The sequence below is a fragment of the Suricata suricatta genome, chromosome 1 (assembly GCF_006229205.1).
Source record: "Suricata suricatta isolate VVHF042 chromosome 1, meerkat_22Aug2017_6uvM2_HiC, whole genome shotgun sequence".
NCBI classification, from domain to species: Eukaryota; Metazoa; Chordata; class Mammalia; order Carnivora; family Herpestidae; genus Suricata; species Suricata suricatta.
Genome location: NC_043700.1, coordinates 104,630,641 through 104,658,623, shown reverse-complemented (window position 1 = coordinate 104,658,623; position 27,983 = coordinate 104,630,641). Strand labels below are relative to the sequence as shown.

General features: G+C 42.9%; 1 protein-coding gene and 1 long non-coding RNA gene across 6 annotated transcripts in view; one reads left to right on the top strand and one right to left on the bottom strand.

Moving 5' to 3' along the window:
• The window catches only part of ALPK1 (alpha kinase 1), a 124,752-nt gene that overhangs the window by 90,188 nt on the left and 6,581 nt on the right, over positions 1-27,983 (top strand). For all 4 annotated transcript variants that reach the window (XM_029941873.1, XM_029941865.1, XM_029941856.1 and 1 more), the window contains 8 exons: positions 6,092-6,290; positions 14,655-14,714; positions 16,416-16,502; positions 17,568-17,644; positions 18,537-18,632; positions 20,785-20,889; positions 21,821-23,939; positions 26,837-26,990. In XM_029941873.1, the coding sequence (XP_029797733.1) occupies positions 6,092-6,290; positions 14,655-14,714; positions 16,416-16,502; positions 17,568-17,644; positions 18,537-18,632; positions 20,785-20,889; positions 21,821-23,939; positions 26,837-26,990 (2,897 nt within the window). The remainder of the gene's footprint in view (positions 1-6,091; positions 6,291-14,654; positions 14,715-16,415; positions 16,503-17,567; positions 17,645-18,536; positions 18,633-20,784; positions 20,890-21,820; positions 23,940-26,836; positions 26,991-27,983) is intronic.
• The window catches only part of LOC115294168, a 29,584-nt gene continuing 28,431 nt past the window's right edge, over positions 26,831-27,983 (bottom strand). For both annotated transcript variants that reach the window (XR_003909754.1, XR_003909756.1), the window contains exon 3: positions 26,831-26,913. This is a non-coding gene — a long non-coding RNA (uncharacterized LOC115294168). The remainder of the gene's footprint in view (positions 26,914-27,983) is intronic.

Below are 27,983 nucleotides of genomic sequence, written 5' to 3'. Positions count from 1 at the left end.
GGTCTCCTGAAAACTTGAGGGACACTTTTCAGATCTCTGGACTTCTGGCTTCGTGTTCCTTTTTCTATGAACTCTGGCCATCTTGGCCTACCCAGACTCCCAGAAACTCCATCTTTCCGACTCAGGAAGACACTTCACAGAAGTTGCTACTGGAATTGCTAAGGGTCTTTGCAGCTCAGTGTGAAGAATGTCCAGCTGGAATCATCTCCAGCTAATCACCAAATCATCGTTTGCTCTCATGGCACCAACTGTTACTAGAGAATTTCAAAACACTGACATTGAAGACTATTTTCTATATTTCTTTTACTTTTAAATACATAACAAAAGCACTCTTTTCAATTGTGGGGTTTTTTATTCCTCCCCCCCCCCTTAGAATGTTCTCATCATAATAAAGGATATGGTTTCCTTAGAGCTACTGTTTGGATTCAGTGAGTGATGAGTTTAGCCCTAGCTCCAAAGACCCAGCATCCTATGCCCAAATTAGGCACTGAGCAAAATCACCTTGATCAGATGGGAGGGAGAAAGCAGAAGAAAAACTGGCCCTTTAGACATATGAGTTCCTCAAATATTGGCCAAGAATATGGAGAAATTGGAACTCCGTTCACTGTTGGTGGGATTGGAAGATGGTGGAATCTCTAAGGAAAACAGTCTGGAGCTTTCTCAAAATATTAAAATTAGAATTACCAGATGATCCATAAATTCCTCTCCTGAATATATAGCCACAATAATAGAAATCATAGTTTTGAAGAGATATTTGTATGCCCATGTTATTAGCAGCACTATTCACAATAGCCAACAGTTTGAAGCAACCCAAAAGTCCATCAACAAATAAATGGATAAACAAGGTCTGGTGCATACATACAATGGAAAAATTCTGCCTTAAAAGGAAGGAAATCTTGTCACATACTATAACATGAATGAACCTTGAGGACATAGTGCTAAATGAAGTAAGTCAGTCATAAAAAGGCAAATACTGTATGATTCCACTTATTTGAAGTGCCTAGAATAATCAGATTCATAGATATACAAAGTAAGGGGCTAGGACATCCTGATGGCCAACAGACACATGAAACAATGCTCAGCATCACTCTTCATCAGGGAAATACAAATCAAAACCACACTGAGATACCACCTCACCCCTATCAGAGTGGCTAAAACGAACAAATCAGGAGACTTTAGATGCTGGTGAGGGTGTGGAGAGACCGGCACCCTCCTACACTGTTGGTGGCAATGTAAACTGGTGCAGCAGCTCTGGAAAACAGTGTGGAAGTTCCTCAAAAAATTAATAGTAGAAGTCCCCTATGACCCGACAATAGCACTGCTAAGGATTTACCCAAGGGATACAGAAGTGCTGATGCACAGGGGCACATGTACCCCAATGTTCACAGCAGCACTGTCAACAATAGCCAAATCATGGAAAGAGCTTAAATGTCCATCACCTGATGAATGGATCAAGAAGATGTGATTTATATATACAATGGAATACTATATGGCAATGAGAAAGAATAAAATCTGGCCATTTGTAGCAACATAGGTGGAACTCGAGGGTGTCATGCTAAGTGAAATAAGTCAGGCGGAGAAGGACAGATACCATATGTTTGCACTCATAAGTGTAACAGGAGAAACTTAACAAAGGATCATGGGGGAAGGGAAGGGGAAAAATAGTTGGGGAAAGGGAGGGAGGTAAACCATGAGAGACTCTTGAATACTGAGAACAAACTGAGGGCTGATAGGAGAGGGGGAGAGAGGAAAGGGGGTAATGGGCATGGAGGAGGGCACTCGTTGGGATGAGCACTGGGTGTTACATGGAAACCAATTTGACAATAAACTATAAAAGAAAAAAAAAAGAAAAAGATCCCTCAAGACAAAAAAAAAAGAAAGAAGGAAGGAAAGAGAAAGAAAGAAAGAAAGAAAGAAAGAAAGAAAGAAAGAAAGAAAGAAAGAAAGAAAGAAAGAAAAGAAAGGGAGGGAGGGAGGAAAGGGCACCTTGGTGGCTCCATTGGTTGAACATCCAACTTTGGTTCAGGTCATGATCTTGTGGTTTGTGAGTCTGGGCCCCACATCGGGCTCCCTGCTGTCAGCACGGACCTTGATTCAGATCCTCTGTCCCCCTCTCTCTGCCCCTTCCCCACCTGCTCGCACGCACTCGTTCTCTCTCTCTTTCTCTCTCTCAAAAGTGAATAAACTTAAAAAAAGTAAAATGGTGGTTACAGGGGCTGGGTTGTGGCAAGAAAAGGGGAATTGTTGTTTAATCAGTATAGACTTTCATATTCACAAGGTAGAAAAGTTCTGGAGAGCTGTTCCACAACAATGTGGATTAACCCTGAACAGTACACTTAAAAATTATAATGATGGTAAATTTTACTTTATGTGTTGTTTATCACAATAAAAAGAATTATTTTTAAAGATACATATTTGGGTTCTTGCCTGACCCTGGCCCTTTGACTTTATAAATCTGGAAAGTCACTTAACCTTTCAACTTCAGTTTCTTTACCTTACTTAAACTGTATAGTTACTCTAAATTTAACTGGGCTAATGGACGTGAATGTTTATCATAAACTAGATGGTGCTACAATGATGGAAACAATTTTTATCAAAGAGATAAGGATTGAGAATCCCCCTTGGAATACAGCCTGTCACTAAGCATTGCATCCCATGTGGGTAGACAGTTACCCTAAAACTCAAGTGAAGCACCTATGAGAAGGGAGAACAGAACTAAACATCAAGCATACACCAAAGTGCAGCCTTGAAGAGAGGGAACCCACTGTGGCTTGCTGAGTACCCTGCAGGATATGTAGTCATGAGCAGGGTTGCAGGAAGAGTGCTGCTCTTTCCAAGCAGACGTTGAAGGAAGCCTAGAAGTGGAAGAGGCTACCAGTTGCGCAGAGAACCACTGAGGTTGCAAACGCATGGACTGTATCACGTAGACCTCGCATAGGAAGGTCTTGACCAGAGACTGGCCTTCTTGAACAGAGCTGGGCATACATAAAACCATAGATTTTCCTTTCCATTTGATTTACAGTTTCTGCATGTCAAATGACTGACTTCTTGCTTCAAGATTTGTGTTGTTCAGATTGATGATTTTCTTGACAATGCTCAATAGAAGTTTTGAGCATTGAGGTTTTAGTTGGGGTTTTTTATGGTTGGAAGGAACAGAGGTTCACTCAAGCAAATTCACAAAATAGGGTGTACATTATTATGAAAACATGATGGAACAATAAAGGAGGCCCGGAACTATGAGAATGGCCCTCATGAAAAGGTAAATTTGGAGTCAGAGCCGTCATTCTTTAATCTTCACTCTGCCTTTGCCCATAAATATGACTCAGCTATGTTCTATTTTCTACTTCTTTCTACCCTTCTATATTTCTTAGTTCAAATTTGAAAGCTCATGTTTTCAAGACAGGCCATGGCGTCATGGGGCCAGGTACTCTTGGGTTAGCTTTAAGTTGGTGGTTGGATGGGGAAATGGAGTCAAGGTCAAGTAGCAAAATGCGTAGTTGTTTCAAAGGCAGGGGCTGTGGGCAAAGCAGTTGTCCTCAGAAAGGAGTATGGTATATCAGGCAATGATTAATATTGGAATATTTGAGAGGATCCAGGATTCCTGTCATCCTGGATTCTGAGCAAACTGAGAAGAAAAAAAAAAAGGTAGGCAGATATCAGGTTAAACATTACCTTAAATTCTGATAAAGGCTAAATTGAAAGACAGCTTCAGGGGTGCCTGGGTGGCTCAGTAGGTTAAGCCTCTGACTCTTGGTTTTGGCTTAAGTCACATCTCATGGTTTTGTGAGTTTGAGCCCCGTGTGGGCCTCTGTGCTGCCAGCACAGAGCCGCTTAGGATTCCCTCTCTTCCTCTCCTTCTCTGCCCCTCCCCCACTCATGCTGTCTCTCTCTAAATAAATAAATAAACTTAAAAAAAAATAAAGATATAGCTTCATATTAAAGTGCAAACGGTCTGCTAGCTGAACCCCAGAATTAACAGACATCCCCATTCAGTCACAGAAATGACAGGGGCAAACAGAACACCACATAAAGGGTGGCTTTCTAGATAAGACTTACGATATAGAAGAGCAGAGTATCCTGGGTCCCCTAGCTGTTCCCGAGGGGGAAAATAAAAGAGAGAGAACAGAGCTAAGCCAGACATGCCCAGTTTCTTCTTCCCAAATTTATCAGTTTAGTCATTCCACTCCCCTAGGGTCAAGAGTGGGTCAAGAGAGAGCCAAGAGTGCTACAGGAAGTGAGCTCCCTTCACAGGGAAGGAAACATCAAGAGGAGAGAAGAGATAGCCCCCTCCCTAATACATGACATCAATACCACAATGAGAAGAGTGATCAGTTTGAACCAAAGCATAAATATAAATACAAATTATCACTTTTCACACTTCATAAACACAGCAATAGCATAAAAACTTTAATGAGTTAAGAAAAGTATCAGTATGAAAATAGAGGGCTTATTGTACTGGTTCTTGATAGGCTTTCCCTAATGAATGAATACCTATAAAAACAAATGTTATTTTCTATACGCAGTGCTGCAGAATAGCACACCAAAACATATATGCCCAAAGCCAAATCATGTGAAAAACCACCAGAGATAGAATTCTGGAATGGGCCAGGTATAAAAGCTTAGGCCAGTTTTACTCAGAGATACACAAGAATCAAATTAAAACTCTGAAAGGACTGTTCCAAGCAGATTTTGAGAAGCAGAGATTATTCTTTCCCAAGTTGAATGTATCCTCTCTTACTTTCAATTTGTTAAAGTAAATCACGCTCAGACCAGCAACTGTAACAACATTGATTATATAATTGATATTGACAGCATCACTGCAATTATCAGATAATTGATGTCCAACTCCTGTTTCCTAAAATAAAATCGCTACCACATGGGACTTGAGCATGTGGGATTCGGACCTGGACTTCCTGTGTTCAAATCCCTCCTCTTAGTCACAGGTCATGTGGCCTTGGGCATGTTAATTAACCCCTATGAGTCTCAGGTTTCCCCATCTGTTAAACGGGCTTATGCATAGAATCTGCCTGTTAGGATTGTTGTAAAGAGTGAGTGAATTAGTACATGGAATGCACTTTGCACTGTGCCCAGCACCTAGTTTTTATCCAATAAATGTTAGTACTTTGGCTCATGTAGCAGTGCTTTGTGTAGTAACATTGTGCTAGTAAAATGAGCAATGCTTTCTGGGCTTTATATGTGACTCACATACTCCGAAAACACAGCTTAGTTTAGCAAATGGAGAAAGTACTACTGGGTGGGAAGCTCAATTATGCTAGGAGCTACAGGACTTTGCATGTCTTTAATATAACACCTCATAAGACCAAAAGTGACGTTTTCCCATAAAATTCTGCCTCATTTTACTTATTCTTTATGTTACACTTTCATTTCATGCCTGTTTTCTTCTTTTCCTGTTGTATTCATTTACTAAATATAAATCAAATTTAAAATGTCACCTAAAATTCTGTATTCCTCTTAATTAAAATGTAGGCAATAAATGAAGCAGTGTTGTGAATGGATGTAGAGCCCTCCTCTAGATGTTACCATGACTGAAAGGACCAACTAGCGTAACAATATGTCTAGTGTAATCTCATTTATGAGAGAGAAAAGGAGGGAGAGGAGGGGGGGGGAAGCAAGGCAAGACAAGGAATCAATTAATGTCTAAACACACATAAAAGGGTAGAAGTTTCTAGAAGGATAGCTCTGACCCCATTATGAGGAAGAATGCGAATGAGATTGAGGGGAGGAGGAGGAGGAGGAAAAATAATTTAAGAGTCGACTAAGGGGCCCTTTTCATTTTTACCTTGTGTTGTTTGAATTTTCTAATAACAGGAAATAGGCATCTAGCACTTGTACAATTTTAGAAATGTCATGAGGGAAAAGAACTATTTTATCTCCCAGTTGAATTGGATTTTTCCTTATTTTTCTTTTAGCTGGCCGCCCAATGAAGTATGCTTCTTCCCCTAGTTCTAGGTTTTGTTGCTCTTGTCTCCATAAAAACACCTGGAGGATTAAGCTTGGTCTCCAGGCTGCCTTCTTTTTCTGCCGGGCGCGGCTTCTGTCCGGTTCATTGCGTCCCGTGATGTCCCTCCAGGCGTCCCTGAAAGCCTCCATCCGCGCCCGGGACTACGCCACCGCCGCTGCCATTGTGTTCTTGAGCGACCGGTTCCTGTACGGGCTCGACGTCTCGGGCCAGCTCCTGCGGGTCGCCAAAGGGCTCCACAAGTTGCAGCCAGCAACGCCAATTGCCCCGCAGGTGGTCATTCGCCAGGCCCGACTCTCGGTCAACGCAGGTAGGCCCCCTGCCGCCGGCCCCTGCGCGTCCCCGCGCGTCCCGCCCGGGGCTCGCCTTCCCTCCGGGGCTCCTTGACTTCCGCGGGGGAGCGCGGCGGGCACCCGGGCCCGCGGGCCATCTTTTCAAGCTGCGGGCTCTCCCCGCCCCCGGGCCCGCGGTGCCCTTCCACCCGCCTCTTGCCAGCACAAAGGCCCTGGCATAAAGGGTTTCAGAGCCAAAAGCGGTAGAGAAAATTGTGAAAGGGTGTGGAAAATACTAATTGGAGCTTTTGTCTTCTAACAAATCTGTCCTGCTGCTTTCAAACAGGGGTATCTGAATTGCTATACTTCTGACCAAGAGCCTTTAAAAAGCAGATTAAAATTCTACTATTTTCTCTTAGTTCTCCTGTCTCCTTTCTGTAGGGCCACTTGACTATGCTAACAATAGAGCTGACAACCCCACTGAAGTAATTTGAGGGGTTTTTCCATCCCTGGGACCGGTACAGTACCTGATTAGGCCTTAAAGTATCTTTTTTTTTCCTTCTGTCACTTTGAATGAAATGAAAAATGAGGCTGACATTCTAACTTAGGATGTAATGTAGTGGGGGGGGGGGTTGGAGGGGAAAGATGCCTGCTATGCATTACAGTGAGGTTTACCTCCACAGAATTTTTGAGTTATTTAAATTACTGATAACTATGAGGTTTAGAAATGTGTAGCCTGCTATTCTCATTTCTGAGAGTGAAAGAATAAAGGACAGAAGTAGAAGGCAAGTTGCCCTTCCCAGAAACAGGACTGGCTCATTTTTTAAATTGATTTTAGCTATTGTTACTGTTTTTAATAAGCCTGGCGTTTGAGGGGTTAAAATATCTTTACGTCACTTCCTTTGAAAAGGAACTGTACTGACTATACTAAATGGGACAATTGTTGGAGGCAGAGAGGCACAGAGATAAAAGGACATGAGAGAAATGGGCTTGTGGAGGTTATCTTTTCAAAAGCCCAAGTCCATTCACTTCCAAGTTCTTGCAGCTGTGCGTAAATCGTGTCCGTGTTTATTACTTTTCTAGAGTAACTGCAGGGACAGGGTGGAACTTAGGAAAACTTTGTTCTTTCCAAAATAGTGAACGGGGACATTTTACAGTGTTTGGAGTTTATAGTATTTGGGGTATGAGGGAAACCTAACAACTACTGTTCCTCCCGATGGCATCAGATGGTGATGATGCGTGTGCGCAGGCTCCTGTGGGGGGAACAGAATGATGAAGGATATGCATGCACAGACAGACTTCCGTATTGCTTCTCCTCAATTCGAACTTGGAATAGAGTTAATGTGACTTCGTTTATGATATACAGAATTGCTACAGTGGGACATGGAAATTGAGGTCAAGTGGTAAACAGGCCTGTTGGTAGCTTTGCTTTACGGAGCCAAACTGAAATTTTCACTGGTTCATTTTGTTGTTTTTCTCATGCTTCCAACCATTAAAACAAGTAAGCCTAGATATAGTCACAAACAATATCCTCCTTTGCTCACATATGGTACATCTAAAATAAAATGCTAGATCTTACTCCCCAACAGTTGGGTTGTCTTTTCCTCAAAGAAGCTACCAAAAGAGCCACAAGAACACAAACACAGCCTCAGAGTTAAGTGAATTTCGGTAAAACCTTGGTATAAGAGCATAATTTGTTCTGGAAACATGTTTGTAATCCAAAGCGCTTGTATATCAAAGCGAGTTTCCTCATAAGAAATAATGGGAACTCAGATGATTCATTCCCCAACCCAAACAAATTCATATAAAAATGATTACAACACTGGAATATAAAACAAAATAATAAGGAAAATACAAAATAAAGAAGAATAAACAAATTAACTTGCACTTACTTTGAAAACCTTCGTGGCTGGTGTGAGGGAGGCTAGAGAGGAGGGTTACTGTGTAGGACACTTTCACTATCACTAACAGAATCACTGCTATCTATTGGCTCCATAGAATCTTTCTTCTTTTTGTGCAATTTTAACAAGGAACCTATCCAATGACTTTTGCTTTTGCCTCCTTTTGAGGGTTTCACCAAACAGTGACATTGCATGGTCGTTAAACAGATTCTTCATTCGCGCTGCTCCAGCCTTATTTGGGTGGTGCTTTTTTTCTACAAAATTTTGCACTGCTTCCCACATTTTGCACATCTTCCTAATCTCTTTTGAAGTAAGGGGTTCTTCCATCTTTTTCTCCTTCCCCTCTGCAGATGAGACCCAGACTTAGACTTCTTATAAAACCTTGCAATTTCGGCCACTTTCATACCTGGTTCACATTCTGGATGATTTCCTTCTTAATTTCCAACTTAACTTCCATCTCCTCTCACCACCTTTCTTTTCAACTTTTTCTTGCATAGGGGACATTGTATACACTTGCAAAGGTATTAATACAGTACAGTATTAATAATTAATAACTAGTATTTTACTGGCAATAAGGTAGCTGAGGAAAGGGTCTATATCTGTAGACTACTGCTCGTGACACTATAGCCAGAGGGGTTTACACTTGGATATGATCCTACGGGAAGGGACTGTCATTTTAATCCTCATGCAGGGACAAGGGACAGGACCTTGGGCCTGTGTGAGGAGTGAAATATTTACATAAAGATGGATTTCTTAACAGTGTGCCCAGCTATGAGAGGTGACCGAACACCAGCTCACCCACAAAAGTGGTAAGGAAGCTTGCTCTCTGCCCAAGCTCTGGGGCAGAGGCCAGAAAAAATCTCCCCAAATAAATAAAAACCACAAGACTGTGCCAAACGTAAGTGTGGAGTCTGAATTTGCCCTACCCACAAGGAAGGGAATCCCCCAAATAATTAATAGAAAGAAACAGTTCAGTACTGACATTTTTGGGGCCCAGCAGAATATCAAGTCCAAATTATGCTCTAGAGAAACGTCCACAGTCCAGGGGCATAGGAATTCCACAGGAGAATATTCCTTGCTGAAAATGCCCTTAGACTAAACTGTATAGGCAACAAAGGAAATGAAACGTGAGAGAAGAGCATGTGCAATAAACAGAAAACATGGCACTCCAAAACAAAATATGTAAATAGAACAACCTCAAAGACTCATATTTTTTAATGGTTTTTTTTTTTTTTTTTTTTTTTTTTTGGAGAGAGAGCAAAAGCAGAGGAAAGGCAGAGAGAGAGAGAGAGGAAGACACAGAATTTGAAGCAGGATCCAGCCTCCGAGCTGTCAGTACAGAGCCTGACACCCCTAGTATGGCTTTTTCTTAAGTTTATTTATTTATTTTGAGATAGAGTGTATGAGTGGGGGAGGGGCAAAGAAGGAGAGAGAAAGAATCCCAAGCAGGCTCTGTGCCTACAGCATGGCCTGACACGGGTCATGCTTGAATGCACAAACCATGCGATCATGGTCTGAGCCAAAATCAAGAGTTGGATGCCTAACCACCTGAGCCACCCATGTGCCCCAAGACTCATACGGCTTAAAAAAATAGTATGATTAAGGAGTAGAACACAGTGGTGCCTGGGTGGCTCAATCAGTTAAGCATCCGACTTCAGCTCAGGTCATTAATTCATGGTTCATGAGTTCGAGCCCTGTATCAGGCTCTGGGCCGACAGCCTGGAGCCTGCTTCAGATTCTGTGTCTCCTCTCTCTCTGCCTCTCCCACTCTCACGCTCTGTTTCTCTCTCTCTCTCTGTCTCACTCTCTCTCAAAACATAAACATTTAAAAAAACAAACAAATAATAAAAAATAAAACACAACGGAAAAGAAAATGAATTCACTATTTTTTAAAAAAAACCGAAGATGGTGTACCTGGGTGACTCAGTCGGCTAAGCATCCGACCTCGGCTCAGATAAGGACCTCACAGTCCGTGGGTTCCAGCCCGGCGTCGGGCTCTGTGCTGACAGCCTGGAGCCTGGAACCTGCTTCAGATTGTGTGTCTCCCTCTCTCTCTGCCCCTCCCCGGCCCACTCTCTGTCTCTCTTTTTCAAAAATAAAACAAAGACATAAGTTAAAAAAAAAAAAAAAACTAAAGAGAACTTTCAGGAAAAAAATGTAGCAATTGAAACTAAAACCAGTGTGGTTGTTAGGAAGTGCAGTAATGGATCGGGAACGGCCTACAAAGCAGGCACAGCACAAGATCCTTTTTTTGCTGACCTAGGCTACACACGGGGATGGCTAGGAAGAGCCCAACCCAGCAGCTCCCCCAGTCGGCGTGATGCTTCCTGAATTTCAAGGGCTGATAAGGACACTACCTGCCAAACAAGCTGCTTAAACCGAGGTGAAGGTAGTAAAATGGATTATTAGCAAAATGAAAAAAAACCCCAAAAAATACATAAAACAATAAGTCCAAAGTATTTATTATTAGACGGAAGAGTCATAATGTCACTTTGGCAAAAGATTAAAAAGATTTCTAAACATTCACTCTCCAGTTTTCACGTAATCTCGTCTCAGACCAGTGACAAAAAGTCACAGAGAGCAGTGCTTCCCGAACATGGATGGCGCGCCCGGGGAGCTTCCTGAACACGCAGACCCTGACCGAGCGGTCGCGGCAGGCCCTGGGAGTCGGCACGTCTCACGAGCTCCCAGGCACCCCTGCTGCTGTTCCCTGAGCCTCGCTCCCGCAGCAAAGGACTGTCGGAGGACTGCCCGCGCCCGCCTGTTCCGGGGGAGTGGGGACATCCTCCCAGGGAAGACAGACGTCCTAGGCCAGTTTCTCAGGTGTCCCATCCCCCTAACTGACACTGACCTGCCTGAATGTGCTCCTGCAGCAGGTCAAACAGCGGGAGAGAAAATGATGGACCTGGATATTCTATTTAAGGAAAATCCTGAGAATGAGGCATATGGAGTTTGGTGGATGAAAATATGAAAGAGGGGTTTTAAAAACTTGGAGAATAGAATGAAAAAAGCACATAAGCCTAATTGGACTTCTAGGAGATTTGACTGGAATTAGAGCAAAAAACGTCTTTGCACAGAAAAGGTGGACCCAACCTTGAGCAAAAAAAAAAAAAAAAAAAAAATTAATAAAAAATCACCTAGACACAGTGTGGTGGAATTACAGAAAATCAAACAATAAGAAAATCTTTTTTTAAATTTTGTTAACATTTATTTATTATTGACAGAGAGAAACAGAGCATGAGCATGGGAGGGGCAGAGAGTGGGAGACACAGAATCCGAAGCAGGTTCCAGGCTCTGAGCTGTCAGCACAGAGCCCGATGCGGGGCTCCAACACACCGGTGGTGAGATCATGACCTAAGCTGAAGTCAGATGCTCAACCGACTGAGCCACTCAGGCACCCCAAACAATGAGAAAATCTTAAAGGAAACAGAGAAAAGATTATTTATGTGGGAACTGACAAAAAGCATCATATTGGGAATAAGAGTACAGAAAGCAATGGAATCTACCAAAAAATTTTTTGAGAGGAAATAGCTTTTCAGCCTAGAATTTTATACTCAGCAAAATAGACATTTTCAGATGAAGACTAAACACAATCATTATTCTCAAGACATTTCTCTCTTGCACACACACATTAAAGAATGTATGTTGTTAAGAAGGAAGTTGAATCTGTACAGATGGAGTAGGAGATTCGAAAAGCAATAAAAAAAATTATTGGTAAATGCATAGGTCAAACTAAATAAGATCAAGATAAAAAGAAATTATATGGTAGTATTGTTTACATAATTTATCAGGTCCAAAAATCTTAAAATATTATCAAATTGACCAGCACGGTATTAAATTAATAATAGTACATTATAATAAAGGAAGGCTGTTACCTGTTCATTCCAGATGCATAAGGATGGTTAAATATTTAAAGTTGATTCATTCAGAGACTTCTGGGTGGCTCAGTTGGTTAAACATCAGACTTCAGCTCATCATGATCTCGTGGTTTGTGGGTTTGAGCCCTACGTCGGGCTCTGTCAGAGCCTGTAGCCTGTTTTGGATTCTGTGTCTCCCTCTTTCTCTGTCCATCCCCCATGTGTTCTCTCTCTCTCTCTCTCTCTCTCTCTCTCTCTCTCTCTCTCTCTATCTATCTATCTATCTCTGAACAATAAATAAACAAAAAAATGTAAAAACAAATAAATAAAAGTTGATTCATTCAGGGTTGCCTGGCTTGCTCAGTTGGTACAGCATGTGACTCTTGATCTTGGGGTCATGTGTTCAAGCCCCACATTAGGTGTAAGGTTTACCAAAAGGGATAATAATAATAATAATAATAATAATTGACTCATTCAATTCACCTCATGGACTGAATAGACAAGAAAACTATGTGTTCACCTAAATTGATGTGAGAAGTGTTTTATAAAATTTCCAACCCATTTAGTTTAAAAATACAAACTAGGGTTAGAGATGTTAATTGTCTCCAGTCAGGAGACAGAAACAACACAATCACTGGAAAGAAGAAAGTTCAGTATAACAGAGTTATTAGCTATATCCGGGGGTAAATGAGGGATTGGCTAGTGAGTGGTAAAGAAGACTCTGTGGAATACATGACAAGCAATTGTCAGGAGCCACTATCCCTTGTCCTGAGACAGAGCTCGTAAGGAAGAGGGCAAATGCATAGGCAGGCACACCAGGAGTGTGATCGAGACCTTGTTGGAGGAGGCAGGGCCGTGGCTCACTGGATGGCAGAGGAGACAAGGGGTTTCCAAGCCAGCAGAACTCACCGGAAACCCACTATCTGGGGTGTGGAGGGAAGCCATCCACAGAGGTGGCACCACAGGGCTGGCCTTATGGAACACCAGGAGGAAACATTCATGGAGACGCACCTCACATTCATGGAGACGCACCTCACAGGCAAGCAGCGCTCACTCCCCTGTGAAGTCAGGGTGCTGCAGGACCCTGCTGGCTGCTGGGTGCTGCTGACCTCTAAGGACCAGGTGCTGGAGAAGCCACCTGTGCTGCAGGAGGCAGGCATGGAGAAGCTCTAAGTGCGGCAGGAGCCTGGCAAGAGTGGCACACTGCATGAGGCAGAGAAGCATCTTCCCCTTATAGTCTCTCCACACCAGCTTTTTTTTTTAACGTTTGTTTTTGAGAGGTGAGAGAGAGTGAGCAGGGGAGGAGCAGAGAGAGGGAGACGCAGAATCTGAAGCAGGCTCCAGGCTCTGAGCTGTCAGCACAGAGCCCGACGCAGGGCTTGAACGCATGAACTTCGAGATCATGACCTAAGCCCAAGTCGGATGCTTAGCAGACTGAGCCACCCAGGCACCCATCTCTCCACACCATCTAATGACCAAGCTGGCAAAGGAGAAATACTTACAAGGTCCATTTCCATTACTGCAAAGCAGGCAATGAAGGATGAATTTGGAGCTAACAGGCAATAAGCTGATAGCTACACGACAGTGAACATCTTAACGTGATAAAAAGAAAGCAACTGGAAACCTTTGGCAAAGTTACTGGTGAAAAATTAGGAATATTCCTTTTAAAATCAAGTCAAGAAAAAAAATGCATCTTATTTTCACTTCTATTTGATCCTAACTTGGAAGTTCTCCCAATGCAATGAAAACGGAAAAAGAAATAAGAAGTATAAAGATTAGAAATGAATAAACACAATTAGCAGGATTTGTGCACAGAATGATTGCCACGTGGAAAACTTCAAGAAGTACACAGATTATGAGAAGTAAGACATTCAGCAAATTTGGCGAATACAAATCAACATTTTTAAAAACTACACATCCTTATATATCAGCAAAACCTAATTAGAAAATATAACTTTTAAGAATAAAGATACCGTTGGTAAAATTTACTTACATAGGTATTTCAGGTTGTTGATCTCTTTCTAACTCATGATTTCAGAAAGTGGTTTTCCCCTTCTTTCCTTCCTTGCTTCCTCCCTCCCTCCTTTCTTTCCTTTCTTTCAATAGTCTTGTTCACCGCAAGAAGACACACTGTTTTACAAAGATTTATCTTTAATTTTCAAGCTTTATTCTATATGAATGAGTGTGTGTGTAAATCTAATTGCCATTTCAGATACTGTGCAACTTCCCACCTTACCAATTCCTGGAAATGTCATCTTTCTGTTCACTTTGGTATACGATGTAGTTATTGATTTTTAATTTAAAAATAGAATGTTTTCTTTTAGTGTTTTATTTTTTTAGAGAGGGAGAGACAGTGCGAGCAGGGGAGGGTCAGAGAGAGGGGAGACACAGAATTGGAAGACAGGACCAGGCTCTGAGCTAGCTGTCAGCACAGAGCCTGATGCAGGGCTCGAACCCACGAACTGTGAGATCATGACCTGAGCTGAAGCCGGAGGCTTAACTGACTGAGCCACCCAGGCGCCCCTAAAAATGGAATGTTTTCAAGAGAGGTAACAGTGTGTTAATCTTAGAGCTTAAACTACTAGTAGTATTGAAGGTACATGTTCAGGAACTAATTGTGTGGCATTTGGTTGCTTCTTTTCAGGGAAACTTTTAAAAGCAGAATATATCCTGAGCAGTCTAATAAGCAACAATGGAGCAACAGGTAAGGTGCTTTCTTAGCTTCACAATGACCTTCACCTGCACTCCTTAATGGAGTTCTAGTTTAAAAGCAACTGAATGACCTAATGGTTGCTGTAGGCTAGATGTCCCCATAACTAGCTAGGACATTCATTAATGAATGAAGTGGCTTTGGTCAAGGAGCTTATTTCTCTGTGTCTCCATTTTCTCTAATTAAAAATGAAAACAAAACAGAACAACCAAAGCTTCCAATGTGCCGGGCTTTATTGTAAAATGTATCATCTAATAAACAATATATGGTTAAAGCAGGTAAGTCTCTGGGCCTCAGAAGGGGCTCAGTAGCAGCCTTTAGAAGAACTGTATATAGAGATAAAGCCAGTAAGTTGTATTTAAGGCTTTATGTATTTAAATAGTTTGGAAAATAAGTTTGATTTTGTCATGTATGTAATTTAATAAAAACTTATTTTGAAATGGATTTCTTTCTATCTTTAATCATACATGAAAGAAAGCAAATCCTAATAGGTAACAAATCATTTAAACCTTCAGCTACCTTGTCTGAAATTCTGAACGTTAAAGTCAACAAGTTTCCTAGTAAGTTCAACCAACTTCCAGTAGACTTTTAAGCTCCATGTGCTTGGATATAAGGTCTCAATCACCCTGAAACTTGTAGACATTCCAGTGGAAAGGCAGTTTGGAATACAGATATTAACCTCATACCCATCATCTGTGGCCACCATCACTAACCTATGATATACACACGTCCCCTCTTGTATACCACACATGTACACACACACACACACACACAGGGATCAAAAGCTGGGGAGAAAGTAGAGAAGGTGATGTGACAGAGAGGAGGGTATAGTAATGAGTTTCACTCTGTTTTCGCTGTTTGACCACTGACGGTTTGCAGGCCCCAGCCTTCCGCCACCCACTTTGTCCCACAACTGGACAGCCTGGGGGGGGGGGGGTTTGGTTTGTTTTAACCCCACTCATCAGTAAACCAGGCATGGCTTGTGGGAGACTTTACTCCAGCCCACACTCTAATCACAATGGAAACCAAAGCCACTCCCCACTCTCTTCACACAAATCAAAGGAACAGGCTTGGATGCCTGTCTCTTCTCCTCAGAATGGCTCATTATGTGAGTACTAAATCCTTCCGTATCTAGTTGGGGGTGTGTGTGTGTGTGTGTGTGTGTGTGTGTGTGTGTGTGTGTGGTGCGCGTGCGCTCTTGGCGCAGTCATCAGTCTCAACCTCCAAACCAACTTTGGGTGGACGGGAAGGATCCGCCCTCCACTAGGCAACCACAAGACAGGGGGTAATACTGTAGGAAGTTCCCCTGGGGGCTTGGAGGCACTAGCATCAGGCTGAGACCTGAAGCCGGAGGAGCTGGTCTCCTCAGGAACCAGAGCGAAGGGACCCCAGGCCCAGGCCGCAGTGAGTGCAGATGTAAGCAGGAGGCATCGTCCACGACAAGGGACACGAGTGAAGTTGCCGTGGCAGAGCACAGCCAGCGGGGAGACGCGGGGACCACACAGGAGCTCGTTTCCGTGAGGCTTTACAGCGAGGAGTTTGGGCCTGTCTCTACATGCAGAGAGGAGATCGTCTCTCAGATCTCTATCACATGTGCTCATGAAGGCGTCTGTGAAAATGGTTTCATTTTGCCAGGCTATTTACTAGATAATTCAGAGCTCAAACTACTATTCCTTTCTCCCTCTTTTGTTGTAGGTACCTGGCTGTACAGAAACGAGAGTGACAAGGTCCTGGTGCAGTCCGTCTGCATCCAGATCAGAGGGCAAATTCTGCAAAAGCTAGGTGCGGTCATCAAACATTCGTTCCTCTCGGGGCTCATTTACAGTCTGGATAGGAGGTTTTACCGCGGAATTTTCTCACTGGACCTGGTTAAAATTGCTAATCCTCACTTTTCTTGGTTTCCTCATCGAAAAGTAAATGACATTTGAGACCCCGGGAGTGTTATGAACATTAACAAAACAAAATATTTTCTGTGGAGTTTTGTTAAAGAAATATGCAGGTGTGTATCGTGATAATAACCGTAGGGTTCTCAGTATTATTCCTGGGATCCGACTCTCAGTCCTATGGGACTCCATGCGATAGAGTGACACCTTATTCCAAACGCCCTGCACCTTACCCATTCATTCGTCAGAGGGCATTCCTGAGACTGTAAGGCAAAACGTATAGAATGCCGGTTGTGCTTTAAGATGCATGGCCGTTTATAGTCCAGCAAGCCTGAGTGGCTTGCCAACAGTCCACGAGGCGGTCTCTGGCACTGTCCCCACAGACAGGGCAATCTGGACATGGGGAGCAGGGGGCCCAAGCAGGGGTCCTGAGGAGGGACACAGGGCAGAGGCTGTGCTGTCAGCTGAAGGGAAGAGAGAACTCCTGGGGAGCTGTGGGGCCCCTGTGGGCTTAGCCTGTCCCCAAGCCCCCTCCTCGCCCGAACCCAGAAGACATTAAAAAACAACAAAAAGCACAAACACAAAGGAGGTGCTCAAATTAATTACTTAAATAATTAAATAAAATGCAAACTAAGGTGTTTGAAAAATTTTAACATAGAATGGTAATTATTCTTGTAAATGATGGATTTAATTATTTTGTGTTAATGTAGTATTATATATGATACATAATTTTTTTACTGTTTCCCTGTGAAAGGGAAGGATTATTTGTATTAAATCGGCCGGAAAAACAGGTTGCTGTTTTCCCGGCAGATTGGTGTCTGCCGATTGCTGTCGATGTAATTCAGACCCAAATTTTCCTAACAGGGGCCAATGAATCTTCTTTCTGTATTGGTTTTCAAAAGCGCTTTCTAACACGATGCAGAGATACCAGCAGTCTGTCCCATCTCTCCCCTTCCTTTCGCAGGGATGTGGTACGAAGCGGCGGAGCTAGCGTGGGCCTCCATCATCGGATATCTGACCCTGCCTCAGCCAGATAGAAAGGTGGTTCATCGAGGGCTTTCTTTTTTTCTTCTCTCCTCTCCTGCGTTTGTCTTTGAATGATTATCTCTTTATGGCATAATGCAGTGTATCATTTATCAATTTTATTGGTCCTATTTTTATTGATTCTACCTGGGCATAAGACCAAGAACGTTTGGTAACTTCCTCTTGTGCCTTGCTCTGTCCCCATTCACAGCCAGACTCCTGGCGTGTATTTAGTGTTTCTGCATTTATTTCTAACTACCTATTTATATTTTTATTTCTATGATACAGTCACCTGTTTCTTTTATTATATACTTCGCCTTTCCCTGATTCCACAGCAAAGTTGAGATGACCAAGCGGCTTCTATGTAAAATCATTTTCCCTCCCGAGTGGGCAGACTCCAGTGAATTGTTTATGTGGCATCTTTATCCAAGAAATGTGGGAGGCAACGTTTGCTTCCCTACCTAACGTCTTTGTTCTCTGAATCTCTGTAGAAGTGTTCTCCCCGTTAGCTGGAGCACTGGGCCATCACCCGCAGCAGCAGCAGGGCCGCTGCCTGCATCCTTCCACCGCAGACAGAACCGGTGCCACGATGCGTTTTGGGGCTAATTCTTCAGCCTCTGGCAATAAGGAGAAGTTAGTGTTGACAGTCCAGGAAAGCCCAACTAAGAAATAGCTGTGTTTGCCCTCAGGATGTGATGATCTTTCAAGCCCTGTGGCATCCAGTTTAGAAGTATTTCCACTGTCAGAATAACAAGAAGAAGGAGAAGGAGGAGGAGGCGGAGAAGGAGAAGCAGCCACAGCAGCAGCAGTAGTCCCTACGGAGGACTAACCATTGCCTTCGGGCCTTGTGACCAGAACAGTAATGGACCTTGAATTCCTAATCTGTGTTTTGTTTGCATTTTTCTTACAGGGTATTTCCACGTCACTAGGTATACTGGCAGACATCTTTGTTTCCATGAGCAAAAAAGATTATGAAAAGTTTAAAAACAATCCACAGATTAACTTGGTAATTATCACTTGTCAAAATCATGGCGCAGTGTGGCGTCACCTACAAAACCGCCAGTGTGTTTGGTACTTGATTTGTCAATCGCAGTCTCCTTCCAGAGGTCAGGGAGCAGTGTCTCCCCTTTTCAAGTAACATGAACAGTCCTGGGGACAATTCTGACAGTGTCCTATTTGGCTTGATTATCTTAGCACCTAGCACAGTACCACACATACAGAGGGCACTAAGAAAAAAAAATGATGAGTAAATGAATGAATAAATATCATCAAAGTGATAAATGCTTTGAACCCCTCTGATTTCCTTTCAAATAATCACAGAATTCAGTTTCCACACTTGGGCTCTCTCGGTGATAAAGTAAAGGGGTAACAGTTATAAGACTTTGATTACCCTCTGTTCAAATCAGAGCGTCTGTCACTTGCCTATGTTCTTACTCTTATTAATAAGGATCACTGGGGCACCTGGGTGGCTCGGTGGGTTAAGTGTCCAACTTAAGCTCAGATCATGATCTCAGAGTCTGTGGGTTCAAGCCCGCCTCGGGCTCTGTGCTGATAGTGCAGAGCCTGGAGCCTGATTCGGATTCTGCGTCTCCCTCTCTGTCTACCCCTTCCTCACTCACATTCTGTCTCTCTCTCTCTCTCTTTCTCAAAAAGTAAAGAAACATTTTAAAAAATTTAAATAAGGATTACTAAATTTTATATATTCCTTTACAATTCAAAAAGTATGAGTGCGTATAGATATATAGATAGATAGATAGATAGATATGAGCTACACAAAACCCTATAAAGTAGGCAGAGCAAAAGCTATCATTTCCATTTTACAGAAAAATAAACTGAGGTCCATAGAAATTAAGTGACCTGTATAGTTTGCACACTGGGTAGGAAGGAAAACTAGGAGCAGAGCTCAAGTCTCCAACCAGTCTGGAGCATTAACATAGACATTGAACTGCTCTCCTGCACTGCACTGATACTGAGATTTTTTTTTTTAAGTTTATTTATTTTGAGAGAGATACAGCACAAATGGAGGAGGGGCAGAGAGAGGGAGAGGGAGAATCCAAGCAGGCTCCGCGCTGGCAGCACCGAGCCCTATGTGGGACTCGAACTCACAAAGGGTGAGATCATGACCAGAGCCAAAATCAAGAGTCAGATGCCTAACAGACTGAGCCACGCTGGTGCCCCTGATATTGAGATTTCTAATAGTATCAGAAAGGTTGGCATTTTTGCTAAATACCAAAGTAACAATAGTAACCGTGCTTCATAGTAATGAGTGTGGCATCAGAACACTTGCAGCTTGCTGCTAGCAATCTGAGTTTTAGCAAAAAACCAATACACAGGAAAAGGGTTATATCCCTTGCTCAGTGAAGTTGTCTCTGATGACTGTTTGACACTGTAAACTGCCAGGGCACGTGGGCTGGCTCAGTTGGTAGAGGATGTGACTCTCAAGCTCAGGGTTGTGAATTCAAGCTCCACGTTAGATACAGAGCTCACTTAGAAAGAAAGAAAGAAGGAAATAAAGGAAGAAAGAAAGAAAATTAAATTTAAAAAATTGCAAACTGCTTCCTCACCTCTTCCTGCTTTATTTTTCTCTCGGCTGCTCGCCACCATGTCAGATACTATGCATTTTACTCATTTTGTGTATTGACTGATCCCCTCCCCTCAATAGGAAGCAAGCTTATTTACTACAGGCTCACTGCTATCTCCTTCGTGATTAGAACAGTGCCTGGCACATGGAGGTACTTGTGATGCGTATATCTAGGATGAATGAATGAATCTTAATTGCTGTGAAATCATACATTAAAAGGCTCTTTGACAAGAACACTGCAGAAATCATCAGCTAATTTGGCTGCAAAATGTGGGGGTTCCTGTGAACAAAGAGTTGCATGATCCTGCAGAGAAACTTGTGTGAATTATTTTGCACACGTTAGGCCCTATCTGGGGAGGGAGGGGGAACGGACTGTGTCTGGGTATTGGGGGAAAGGACGCTCAATTCCCGAGGGTCCTTTGAGACACCTAACTCTTTTTGGCACTGTTCAGAGGTGCTTGTGGTAAGGGGCAGGGTGTCCCCCAGAATCCTGAAAGAAAAGTAGAGAAATTTCATAGCTGACTTTTGCAAATGGATAAATAATTGTCAACACGACACTTGGCCTGTTTCGTCACAGGGTCTGCTGAAGGAGTTTGACCACCATTTGCTCTCAGCTGCAGAAGCCTGCAAACTGGCAGCTGCCTTCAGTCCCTACACGCCCCTCTTCGTGCTCACGGCCGTGGTAAGCAGGGTGCAGCTCTACACTGTCCCCCTCCCCAGTGATGGAACTTACCAGTGAGAGGAAAAGGTCTAACCTCAAGTAGGCTTTGTGCACATCAGTAGATAATTGTGTTCAGACCTCATGTATGGAAAGCTTTTATCAGTCAGGATAGTGACGTCCTGGTGGAAGCTAAATAAATTCAGCCCGAGGATCTGATGTTGTCTGCCTTAGACCAATGGTTCCCAAGCACAGCAGAATCACCCAGGGGGTCTTTCCAAAATGCACATTCCTGATCCACCCTAGACCCACTAAATGCAAATGTCTGGGACTGGTACTCAGAAACTCTTTATTTTGAAATACTGCCCAAGTGCACAGAGGGGTTTGCAAGTCACTACTCTATTGTTTTGACTATTGTTAAAGAAATGATGTGTTTATATATAGCAGCCTTATTTGCACAGAGAAAATAACTATGACCATGCCCCATGTAGAGTCTCTTTGCTAAAACTAACAACAGAAGTAACAACAACAGCAAATTTATCCTCTTTGATCAAAACATATCAAGCCTGGGGTACCTGGCTGGCTCAGTCAGAAGAGTATGTGACTCTTGATCTCAGGGTCATGAGTTCGAGCCCCACTTTGGGTGTAGAGATTACTAAAATAAATAAATAAGCTTTTTAAAAAAGTATCAGGCTATAGTAAGGTTGTGGTTAAAGCTAATTTCTTGTCCCTTTGTGTGAACCAGTCACATACATCCCAGTCCTTTTCCCTTATTCACCAAAAAGACTTTAATTCCTTGACTCAATATTTGATTGCATATTTTTTTTAGAATATCTGTGCCATGTGTTTGTTTTCCTAAAATAGTTTTAATGACTGCCCTCAAGAATGAAGTTTTTCCTGATTTACTTCCAGTTTCTATTTCAGTGTCTGATTTTGTACTTGGTATTTTCCTCAGAATATCCGTGGCACATGCTTGTTGTCATATAGTAGTTCTAACGACTGTCCTCTGGAAATGAAAAATTCCTATCTGTGTGAAGCCAAAGAGGCCTTTGAAATTGGCCTCCTCACCAAGAGATATGATGAACGAGTTAGTGGAAAACAAGAGCTTCATAGTCTTCTCAAAGCTGCTTTTGGCCTCACCACCGTGCACCGGAGGCTGTATGAGGAGACGGAGGTGGTCCGCACAGCCCGTCAGCTCTGCAATGAAGCTATGGGAAAGCTGTACCGTTTCAGTACTTCCTCCGGAAGTCAGGAGAGAGAAGCTCTCTGTAAGGAGATCGTGTCAGCTGTCACCCAGGTAAAGGATCGTTTACAAATTCAAAGCTTCTCAAATTCCGATGACAAGTCTTACGTTCCAGAGAGTTTCAAACATGGGTTGGATAAACCCATCTTGCGTGGGCAAGTAGATTTCCAAAAAATCCTTGAAACCCTTTCACAGCACCACACTTCCGTGTGTGAAGTATTTGAAAGCTCTTGTGGAAACAACAGAGATAAACAGAAAGATACCAAGACAGGAGTCTGTATCACTACTCTAAAAACAGAGACAAAAAACATAGATACTGTGTGTATTACTGAAGATGAACCACATTTTCAAAAAGGCATGGTAGTATCTTCCTCGCAAACGGCTAAGATTGGTCAGGAGAAACTCAGAAGGATAGCAAGGAAAAACTGGACCCATTCTGATGCCTTTCGAGTCTCCTTGGATCAAGATGTGGAAACTGAGGTTGAGTCATCAGATCACAGCCATGGTGAAGGAGCTGTTTTGAACAAGTCTCTGAGTGACAGCCAGTGCTCCAGTTCTTGGAGCAAGTTATCGGCGTTTAGTTCTTCTACCAGCTGGGAGGAAGTAAATTATGTGGACAATAGGTCAGCCAGACAAGAGCCTTGCAAAGAAGCACATCCTGTGGACACTCAGTGTTCCACTGCCCTGTCTGAAGAACTCAAGATCAATGAGGAAACCAGACCTGTACATCCACTGTCTTCAGCGCTTCATGGTCTCTCTCTCCAAGTGTCCGAGGATGACAATTTAGAGTCTTTGCAAAGTCAACTACACAGACGCATGCCCTTGACAACCTCCTATCCTCCTAACATAACAGGCATAGTCTCGGCCCCTGGGGCAGGTCTGTTAGAAGGAGCTCCAGGAGATGTGCAGAAAGTCAAAAATAGGGGATCCAGAAATAATTCTGTGCATTCCAGACCCTCGTTTGGTTCTGCTTCTTTGTCCTCTTCTGATGCTGGTTGCCCCAAGAACACAGCCACATATCCTTTGGTCCAAGAAGACGAAACCTTTGAACTAATTGATGAATTTCCAGAAATCAACTATGATGCCGAAGACAGGCATGAGGAGGAAATCAAAAGAGGCTCAGGCCTGACATTTAAAGACAGCTCTGCCTGGATTGACCTGGAAGGAGAAACAGCAGAAAAAGAAGAGGATATGCCCTTAGACTCTGACATAGTCATGGAGGATTCCCTGGGCAAACGTTCCAGGACGGCATGTAGCTTTTCCACTCTGCATTGGCCTGTTCAGAATCCTGACTCAGGAAAGAGCAGGGGCTCAGTCAAAGAGCAGGGCATTGACCCTGAAGCCTCCACAGTGGATGAGGAGGCCCACCTGCTCGACAGCACAGATGTGCAGCCCACAAGAAGTGGTTCTTATAGCCTGTGTGCTCTGAGGCAGCCGCGTGGTCAGGGGCCCGAAACCCCCAACTTGTCCGTAAGCAGTAGCGTTCCCTCCCCCGGTCTTAGCAAGGACTGCACTACTACGGAGGAAGGAAACAAACCGGGAAACATGCTGAACTGCAGCCAGAACTCCACCTCGTCCTCAGTGTGGTGGTTAAAATCACCGCCATTTTCCAGCGGTTCTTCCGAGGGGGAAAGTCCACAGTCCTTTCTGAATTCCAGTGGAAGTTCTTTTGTTTCATTGCCAGGAATGTCAAGGCAAGAGATCCTAGAGGCTCGAACCCTGCATGCTGAGGACTTGGAAAAACTCTTGGCAGGGGTGAGGCATGATTGGCTGTTACAGAGACTGGAGAATACGGGGATTTTTAAGCCCAATCAACTGCACCAAGCACACAGTAAGTACAACCTTTGTCAGTAGGTCCAGACTCTGGAAGCATCTATGTACATTTGGGGTCCTCTGAAGAGCTTAATAGGTAGATCACTTAAAGCTCATAAATGACACAGACCCCTGTCATGCTTTGTGACTCTACAGAAAAGTGTGTCCTTCAGGGGCCTCTTTCACTCTTGGTGTGGTAGACTCTAATGGTTGTGTAGAACAGGCTTTCTCAGGCCCCCTCATCTGTTGGGGACTTGCTGCGAAGATACACAGGCAGTAAGGTAGACAGGAGTCTTACAGGACCAAAGAACAGTCAGTCATCTGTCAGGGTTTAAAACAGCTCTGCGTGCCATATCCACTCAGCATTTGTCTTTTCTGTGGATTCTCATTACCAACCAATTTCTACTTTTCCCCATTCAGATTTTCCGGGGGGGGGGGCGGCCAGAGTTTGTCCTAATTAAACATAATTCTTCTAGTGGGCAGAGATTGTCCACACAGTTTCTTTCCAGCCAGGGGATTGATCAAGTGCCCCCTGCTATTACAGTCAGCAACTAAGTCTTGCTGAAGGGATCCCCCAAGGTCACTTACCATAGCAGGGAGCCTGGTTGGGGCCACCTAGTAGTCTAATGTAGCTTAGAAGTGGTGGGGAAGCTGGAAAGAAGACAAAAGAAGGCTCTTCTCTTAGCCCAGGGGATCATAATACCCTCCAAGATACTGAAGAGTTATTTGAATGAGAAAAAAACTATTGCAAAGCACATTTCAGAAGACACAGGCTATATGGGTTGCTAAGCATTGGATATTAAAGTAGTAGTTCTCAATCTTGGCACCACATAAGAATTCCCTGGGGAACTTGTTAAAACTTCCAGTGCCTCACCCCTGAGATTCTGATCTCATGGACCCAGGCATCAGTATTTTTTAAGAGTTCTCCAGTGACTTTGTATAAAGCCAATGTCAACAATTTCTGCTTCAGAGTATTCCAGTGTTTTGCCTGCTGCTTTGAAGTGAGACTAAAATACAGTTCAGATTGTTATTTTTTAAAAAATGTTCTACTGTAAAAGAGTTTCCCTATTTTCTATTCCCTATTTAGGGACTCTGAAGGTTTAGAACCACATTCCTTAGAGTTAAGCAACTGCTTGATTATCATGTCTATGTGGCAGCTTATGGGTGAAAAGCCACATGTACATGATCTCAAACCCATCAGGGGAACATTATCATCCCCAGTGTACAGATAAGAAAAAGAGAGGAAGCCGGAAGCTGGAAGACAAAACAAGTTGTACATTTCATCCTTTCTTCTCCCCTCAATTCACTACCCTTCCTGTGTATGTGTGCACGCGGCCCCCCTTCTGTTTCCAACCCCAGCTTCTCTGATTGAGTTGCCCAGTCCTGGTCACCATCTTCCCCAGCCTCTAATCTCTGCCTCCCCAAACCCAGACCTGTGAGTTTATCTAACTTAAGTCCTTTTTCTCCTGACTCTTCCATTCATTCATCCATTATCATGACCTAGATGCAGGTCCTTGTTCATTTCATTGTAACTTGGATCCCCAAATGTTGCGTTTCTTCCTCAGGACTCCTGTCTTTCCCCCTCAAAGAAATGCTTTCTTGCTACCATGTTCTCCCTTTCCTTCAGGTGGAGACAGGTTTTGCTTTTCCTTCCTATCTTTTCCTTTGTCAATTGAGTAGCATCTTTGTAGAGCAGCTGTATTTTCTCAAGTAATTCCTGGACTTTCTCAACTTAAACAAAACAACTCAGAAAATTAAGGTGTACTTTCATATGTAACCATGATGTCTGGAGTTGCCAGGAATCTCTGAGGTACATTATTTCATTTATTTCTATCTATATGGTCTGGCACAGGAGTAGCCTCCATTATCTGCCCCCCCCCCCCGATAATTAGAAGATGCAAGCATATATCACTGTTTAAAGATAGTCTCTGGCATTTTACTGTTTAAAAAACCCTTTATTTTTCACTGCTTTCTTTTATGTATTTATATATTTATTTTGTGAGAGAGAGAGAGAGAGAGAAGGGAATGGCAGGGCAGAGAGAGGAGAGAGAGAAAAAGAATCCCAAAAAGGCTCCACCCTGCCAGCACAGAGCCTGATATGGGGCTCAGTCCCATGAACCATGAGATCTTGACCTGAGCTGATATCAAGAGTCAGACGCTCAATCGAATGAGCTACCCAGGCGCCCCTCCACTGCTTTCATACAGAAATTCTAGCCTTAATCCCTCTCAATCACAAGTGAAAGATTTTGTGAGTCATATTTGCAAAGCTTAATTTTTTTATTATACTTCACTAACTTTTTAGCAGTATTCATGGAAGAAGCTGAAATTTGAGAAAATGTTTAAAGAAGCTCAAGATTTCAGACAAGCTGGATTAGGATCTGTGTTGCTTCAAATTTATTCATGAATGTAACATCCCTTTGAAAATAACATCCAGGGGCACGTGGGTGGCTCAGTTAATTAAGTGTCTGACTTCGGCTCAGGTTATGATCTGGTTCATGAGTTCAAGTCCCACATCAGGCTTTGTGCTGACAGGCTGGAGCCTGGAGGCTGCTTCAATTCTTTGTTTCCCTCCCTCTCTGCGTCCCCCCTCCCCTTCTGCCCCTCTCTTGCATGTGTGCTTTCTCTCTCTCAAAAATAAAATAAATATTAGGGGCGCCTGGGTGGCTCAGTCAGTTAAGTGTCTGACTTCAGCTCAGGTCATGATCTCACAGTTCATGGGTTTGAGCTCCATATCAGGCTCTGTGCTGACAGCTCAGACCCAAGACCCTGCTTTGGATTCTGTGTCTCCCTCTCTATGTCCCTCCCCCACTCATGCTCTGTCTCCCTCTCTCTCTCTTTCTCTCTCAAAAATAAACATTAAAAAATTAAAATAAACATTAAACAAATAACATCCATTTTTCTTACCTTTGTTTTCAGATGCTCTTTTATTAAAATATTCTAAAAAATCAGAATTATGGACAGCCCAGGAAACTGTTGTGTATTTGGGGGACTACCTGAATGTGAAGAAGAAAGGCAGACAAAGAAATGCTTTTTGGGTTCATCATCTTCATCAAGAAGAAACTCTGGGGAGGTATTTTTTTAAAAACATCTACACCACTAATGTAAAATGGACTAATTATGCCTTTTTCTTAATTAATCATTTATGAGATTTTGAAAGAGCCGAAAAATTTCCCCAAAATGCCTATTTTCAGGTGTCTACTCCTTCCTCCTTCTCATTAATTAATTAACAGCAGTTACCACACATTGACCAACGTTATGTCAGCCATTTTACATAGATATACACGATGTCAAACCTATCAGGGAGACACTATTATCCCCACTGTACAGGTAAGAAAGTGGAGCTTCTGACCGTCTAGCCTTAAACACTCCTACTAAAAAATTCTGGCAAAAAATCTAGTTAAACCACAAAAGCCACACTTGTAAGTAATAAATGAGGCTCCCAAAAAGGTAGGAAAATCCGTTGAGGCAAGGGATATGAAGCATATCCAGGGGTGTAAGTGTGTACCGAGCCCCTAGGATATTCTGTACAACTTTCGAGTGGGGTGGAATGAGGCAACAGCTATTGATAGAAATTACACAAGGAAGGGAGTGAGTTTAGAGACCACCCACTCATATAAAGCAAGGATTCAGGAATGGCTACTTCCTCAAGGAAAAAGTTGTCTTAAAAAACCACTCACCCCATTGAAGTAAACACCTGGAAAATTTTTAGTTTGGCCTTAGTTCTTGATGACAACTTTAAGTAAAAACTCCCTTGAAAAATTAGTAACCACAGGTGGTCCCCATTGAGTTTGAGGCCTACTTTTACATCATCTGTGTATTTAAAAAGACTTATAAGCCAAGGATTTTAAGGTGGACCCTATTCTTTATCCAAATCCAAATAATTTAAGAAATAAGTAGAGAGGAAATAAGAGAGAGAGAGAAATTGGGTGATTCTTAAACAGTGGAAGTGCATTTCCTAAAAAGTTTGTTGATGATAATAATAATAGAAATAATAAATATGCTTACCAAGTATGTAAGTACCAAGCCTCATTTAAGTCATTTATATACTAAATCACCACAAAAC